Source organism: Galendromus occidentalis, unplaced genomic scaffold (genome assembly GCF_000255335.2).
Source record: "Galendromus occidentalis unplaced genomic scaffold, Mocc_1.1 scf7180000075543, whole genome shotgun sequence".
Lineage (NCBI taxonomy): Eukaryota > Metazoa > Arthropoda > Arachnida > Mesostigmata > Phytoseiidae > Galendromus > Galendromus occidentalis.
In genome coordinates, this window is record NW_003803533.1 from 243,805 (window position 1) to 250,191 (window position 6,387).

The following is a 6,387-nucleotide window of genomic DNA, read 5'->3' on the forward strand; positions in this document are numbered from 1 at the left end:
CCTTAGAGCAAGGCAGTGGTGGGAGTCCGGTGCCTTCTGCCGCAGAACGAAAGTCTCGCTCCCTCCTGGGGTTAGGGTAGTATACCGAGAGTCGTCAGAGAGGCATCGTGAGCAGAACGCTAGAATATACTTCAACACCACTGCGGTGACCTGGATTATCCAGCTCCGATGGAACTGAGGGAGAGTGCTCCTCCGGGGTTTGCTATCTCGCAAAATCGCTCCCCACAGGAAAGGTTGTACGCTTCACAAACCGTATCAGAGCGTCATCTTCCCTCCCAGTCTCTCGATCTTGTCGTCTCGAATGTCGACGCCCGTTATTGAGTGCAGAATAAGCAGATCGTTCCAGGTTGTGATCATTGAATGCTTAGTTAGCGAGGATTCCGTCGTAAGATTTCGCGGCCTCCGGAAGCGAGGAGATCCTCAGGACTCACTCAGTCGGGATCTTAAAGCACCACGAGGATAGCGCAAGATGACTGAATATTCTACTCCCATCTCGCATCGGAGAAGCTCCTCTCGAATACATTGACCTCTGGCGGTGATTCTTCTTCAAGGAATGATCGGCATCTAATCGGAGTCCGAGAGTCACGCGGGGGATTTCCGAAGCGTTTGGAAAATGAAGAATAGACGGTCGGATCGGCTCGGACAACAATATGATCCCCCAGGAAGATTCCGTTCTCAACTCTCTGATACGTGATGATCAGAGGCCATTGTGATTCTCGGACAAATCAGGGAGGATGACCTCCTCTCGCTGCACTGATGCGCGTCGCGACATATCGTCCCCCCATGTTTCATATCGTTTTTGAATATACCCTCTCGACACCATGAAAAAATCACTCCATATCCACCAAACGGAAGATCTGTCTCCAATCGCTCCAGTCGCATTGGTAGCGCCGTCTGGTCGAAACGATATCATCATATGCGCGACGCTCTCTGTTCCACAGAAAGAAGATATGTACGCTCACGGCAAGCCGACGCGCTGCTATGTGCGAGCCGTCGATTCCGCTCCCTCTCATCAGTCGTGTACACGTTGGACTGTAACTTTTATCGGAACCTCGCTTTTCGTCCTCGGAGGAACGGATCAAAGAGCCTTGGGATGCCGATGGCACAGGAGGAAGCAATGAAGCAGAAGGAGAGACATGCGTGGTGTGATCAGACAACATCCCGGGCGTCGAACAGGGTGACCGTCCGCGGTACACGAGGAGCCGGGTTCCGATGGATTTCCTTAACTCTCAGATTCTCGAGGATTGATGGGTCGACAATTATTTATCTCAGTGGATGATAGTCGTCAGCCCAAGCTCGCTTGAGCGCTGATGCGCATCGCTCGTCACGAAATCCGAGAACGCAATGTCCTTGATCCTGATAGCGGCCGACCAGGAACGGAGACTGGCCAAAGAAGGAGACGAGGAGGAAACATATACATAGGCCAGAAATCCCAGCTTGGAGACTCTGGGTGATCGCGTTGAGCAACCGGTGAGCATGGAATGATCCCCTTCCTCGAGGAGAGGGACAGAATGTGATTCTGAAGACATCTGCGCTCGACCGAGAGTCTCGAAACGGTCTTCACACCATTCTGAGTAATTTCAGGGAGAAATGTTAGCGGCTCTCTTGATTCCCCTAGCCTGGATATGCCACACGGCGTGTGCTGCGCCGATCGTCACCCAGCCGAGCGAATACGTGGATGGCCTTCTGAAGTCGCTGAAGGACGAGGTGAGTTCCTCCATCTGCAGTCGCATTCGCCTGCTGCTTAGCTCTCCCCTCGCGAGGGTCGCTGCGCAATATTAGGCTTCGAGGGTAATTTGACGATGATGTCATGAATAGGGGGATCGTCGGATTTCTTAGTCGGGTGGATAAAAACTCATCCTTCGTCCTCCGCTACGGTGCAGCTTGACAAGGCATCACTGCGATGAACGCGCTCGCCCCATGTCGGGATGTAGTACCTGAATATAATCTTAAGAAGCTGAGAACGTTCATCTCAAGGAAAGGCGGATCCTCCATTCCAGTTAACCGAGGCGAAGAGAAATCATTTGATCTTGAAAACTCCCCGCGAATTCACGCATCACAATGAAAGTGAGCAGTAAAGCCTAGGTGCATATTTATTCTCCATGATTCGGTGATTTTCGCAACTGAGTCCGTCAGAACGCTCCATCGTCCCCAGCGACGAAGAAAACGATCGAGGTCTCGGTATTCCGAGCCTACGTCGATGGAATGGGAACATTGGAAAGAGCGGACAACTGCAGTGTGACGCGTCCCTCCAAGGACTCCAAGGAGACGATCGAATGCTTGCTTATCTCCCCATCAGCGACTTTGACAGCCCTTTCTCACATCAAGGTGATATATTAAGCTGCTTAAAATCGATGCGAGGATGGAGCTTCCAATACGCCTATGTTTCCCCCGAGAGATGAGAGCGGAATTCCCTCCAGGGAGAAACAGACCCCATGGTCAAATATCAGGCCTCGATGCACAAAAAAATGTTCGTGGTCACGATCGAGAGAAATCCCGATGGTACCGCGCAATTGGAGGATTTCCGTTCGAGTCCCCTCGCGCTGACTCATTTGGACACGGCAATCGCAAGGAAAATGTGAGTGGCAAGTATTCTACATTCAGGGAACTCTAACCTCCATGCGACTCATAAATCCATCATTTGCGATACGTAGGTGTAGCAAGCAGCCGAACATGGCAGTCTGGACGCAGAATCACGTATGTGATATCGAGTGCCTCAGGAACCCCCTTCCTCTCTTCTTCAATGAGAGACAGTTCGCTGAAGATGCACAATCACCTCCTCAGGTCATCGCAGATACTCTCCCAAGTCAGGGACTGGGTGGACGGGGGCATATCCGAATCAATCGGATCCATCAAGGAGACCCTCAGTGAAATCGTCGAGCGCTCCAAATCTCCTGGAGTAGAGCAGATGTCGCAAAGCCCAGTGGAGGCTGAGAGTCAAGGGGTCTGATCGCCCGGACCTGACAGCCCGCCTAAAAGTCGTTATCGTTCTCCTGGTCGGGAACAAGCTCCGGGATTTTCGCGAACATCAACCTCGCGAGCCGGAATTCTTCGAGTTTTCAAATCTCCTTCCGGTGCAGAGAATCTTCTTTCTTCATATCGACTACCCCAAGGAACTTATCGACAAGAATAAAACTGTCCTTGTCTCGTATTCCTCTCCACGAGCGGGCGTCATTCTTGTGTCCGGCGAGCGCGCCCTGATTGAGAACTCGGGAGGAATCAACTCTCGGAACGGAAAAAGCGATGCCTTCGCAGACATGAGTCACATGAGTCGCAGACATGGCTTTCCTGTGACATAACTCTCCACTGTTGGGATCTGAAACTGGATGCGATGATCTAACCCACGCGGCGGTCCGAGAAGCTGCACCGAGGGTAAACTCGGGCGTCTGCTTCAGCTCGCAGCTTGAACCGTTTCTGATTCGGCTGGTCGGGAGCAATCGCTCTCATCGGAAGCTCAAAATCGTACATTTGATCAATCGCCTCAGTCGATCTGATCTCCTACTTGTCGTATTCGATACCGAACCTCGACAACTTGATAGGCTCCCGGTGAGGAAACGGGTCATGCAGCCATCTTAGACGAAGCCGTCTCTTCCGAGGAATGCAATCATATGCATATCCACTCCGAGACCAACCAACGGGAGCGACCGAAGGGAATGGGGGATGCGGATTCAAGAACGAGGAGTCTCGAAGGGCGCTTGCACATGGCCGTCCACTCCAAAGTCATGTGGGGCTTATCATCGAGCAGATTCAGCGCCCGAGAGGAGAGACCGCTGAGCCAGACGCACAAGAGAGCCCTAATCATGAGCCTCCAATGTTCTTGCTCATGGAGATTCCAGCTCATGGGGACTCGCGAGCCTGGCTTCCGCGATTTCTAGCTTTCGCGATTCTGGCTAAAGAGACGAATGACTGGCTGCTACGGGTGATAGATGAAACGATCTCCGCTGCTCAGACCGGAGAAGAGAGAAGAAATATCAATCGTATTGCGGATGAATTATTTGGGTATGACAACTAAAACTAGGAGAGGATATGATTTGTATGAAGAAATCTGTGCTTATAGTTACCTAATACACTGCCTGTGACACAAGCCTCCGACGCGAACAAGCCAAGTATTCGTGACCCATTCTATAAGAATTAAGCAAGAGCGAAGCATCGGGAGCGAGATTCATGCACGGCGAAGAGATCGGGCAATCGCTCGAAGTCTCGAGGGGGAATTTATCCGCGCCAGTTCCGATGACTCAGGACGCTATATCGGTGTTCGAGATCCGGCTCGCACATGTTTCTTCCCACCCGAATTGTGAGACATTATGTTCATCGCAACATTTCCCGAATTCGGGACCACGTTCATGTCAGAGATAAATTATCTTATCTTCCATCACGGCGCTCCCACGGCCCCCATTCTGCTGTGCTTTGACCGTCAACCGGCAATCGGATGGTGCCCCCAGTTCTCTGCTTGATTCCGAGCTCCTGGAATCTCGGAGATGCGATGTGCGATCCTTGGGGGACCGAATTCTCGAGGCTTTCGGGCGCATTCCTCATGCAGAAATTGATTTCCCGTCTCTACGACATCCTGTGAGCTTCTCTCGACCAAGGCAAAATAAGCCTCACCTTCTCTCAGATTCTTCCTCGGTGTCATTGATTCCTCGATGATGAGTATCACGTTCGGATCAGTGATTACTCCGAAATCCGGGGGCTCCAACCAGATGCACGGATACCCAGCACTCAGACTCGGTAGCATCGGCATCGCAGCGATTGTCCAATTTTTCATCCCCTTTACCCGATTCCCAGTCACCGTACTACGATACGATCACTCGGGTCTTAATCGCCCCACTCCTGTTCGCCCAATACCAGTGTCTGATCGTTCCTATCCTGGTCTGCACCTTCGATGACGACCCTGAAGTCGACCCGAGCACGACAGAGTGCGATTTGCCCATCCTAGAGGTGTCAAGCTCAGAGACGCGTCGGGCCGATTTCGGTGCACGCCATGCTGATTCCCTGGATTCCCTTCAAAGCGAAAATTACGCTCAACGTGTAGCCGCGACTCGAAGTCATAGCGACGGATCAATTCAGATGAGTCGCACCGCTTTATTCACAAGAATAATCGACGATTCCATTGGAAATTGACTCTGGATATCTATAGACGAGCTTCACGGAGGAACAAAACTCAGGGGCCAATACGGCCCGGAGGCCCGCTGTTTGATACCCCTCCTGACTCTCCCTCGCAAGTCATCCGGCAGGGAGCGTGCGAACTTCCAACGGCTCTCATTACGGAGCGGTGTCTCGACATCTCGCATGCGCAAGAGTCAGCCAGACAAAAGTCTTTCATTAACAGAGAGTAGCCTTGCTTGCTTGCTACGAACGAAGGATCCAGTTGATTCGCTCTGGATGGAGCGGAGCCCGAAGATGCGTTCGCTAAACTACTCAATCGTTTCGAGGAGCTACGTCCCATCGATGCTCGATCGACTAGGTTTCATTGTACCAGAGAGTCGCAGAGAATCATTCTGAAACGCCCTGATAGCATGTCGAACCCCTTGAGAAACCACGGTGGTGCTGACCCTGAATGTCTCTATTGGAGCTCCATATGCAAAGTCGAACCGGCGCAGTTCGAGCCTTGAAAGCAGCGGCGTCGACCGAATTTAACTATGGGATTCGGAAGCTCCAGAAGTTCGAGCATGATTGAATGCTGTCGTGATTAGGCGTCACATAAGCTCGAGAGAAAACGGAAATTCAATTAGATCCGCTTATGCAGAATTATTGAAACGCTTGTGTCGAATCCCGAAAACCGCCGAGCAAATCGAGAGATAACTATTTACCTTTATCTGTGCTGGGTCTATCCGGACTATGACTCTCAGGAGAAGAAAGTGACCGTGAATTCAAAGACCAGCTTTCCTAGGGGAGCGGAGTTCAGCCTTGTTCTGCTTCAGGGATGGCTCCGAGAATGCGGTTGTCTCTTCTCATATGCGTGATCAATATCGCGACCTTCGTGGCCGCTACTTTCAATGCTTCGAGATACGTGAGGGATATTTTCGAGACGGTCAAATACAGGGTGAGTGACTACCTCAGAGCAATCGAATCCATACTCCGCCATTTGTGCCTTCGGCGAGTCTTCGGGGCAGCTCCCGGAGACAGGTCGAATGAGTCAATGACTCCATCATCGCGCGCAGTACTTCTTTATGAGGAAGAAATGCCGTAAACAGACATATGTATGGATTAGGTGAGGTTTCTCTCCGCTCTCCTGATGTAGTACCATTCCTCTAGATGACTGAATATGGACCAGTGAACTGGGCTCTACCCACATACGACATCGAGCTCCAGCGAGAAAGTGGGTATCATCAGTGCCATCTGCCATCATACTATATAAAACACTTCGAGATGACTTCAACAGGAGCG

General features: G+C 51.4%; 1 protein-coding gene across 1 annotated transcript; it reads left to right on the forward strand.

Moving 5' to 3' along the window:
* Positions 1 to 1,422: 1,422 nt before the first annotated feature.
* LOC100905214 (uncharacterized) lies at positions 1,423 to 3,161 on the forward strand. Its single transcript, XM_003737408.2, has 6 exons — positions 1,423 to 1,470; positions 1,585 to 1,707; positions 2,001 to 2,067; positions 2,156 to 2,328; positions 2,421 to 2,578; positions 2,785 to 3,161. The coding sequence occupies exons 2-6, from the start codon at positions 1,591 to 1,593 to the stop codon at positions 2,948 to 2,950; spliced, it is 681 nt and encodes a 226-aa protein (XP_003737456.1). The 5' UTR covers positions 1,423 to 1,470; positions 1,585 to 1,590; the 3' UTR covers positions 2,951 to 3,161.
* Positions 3,162 to 6,387: the final 3,226 nt, after the last annotated feature.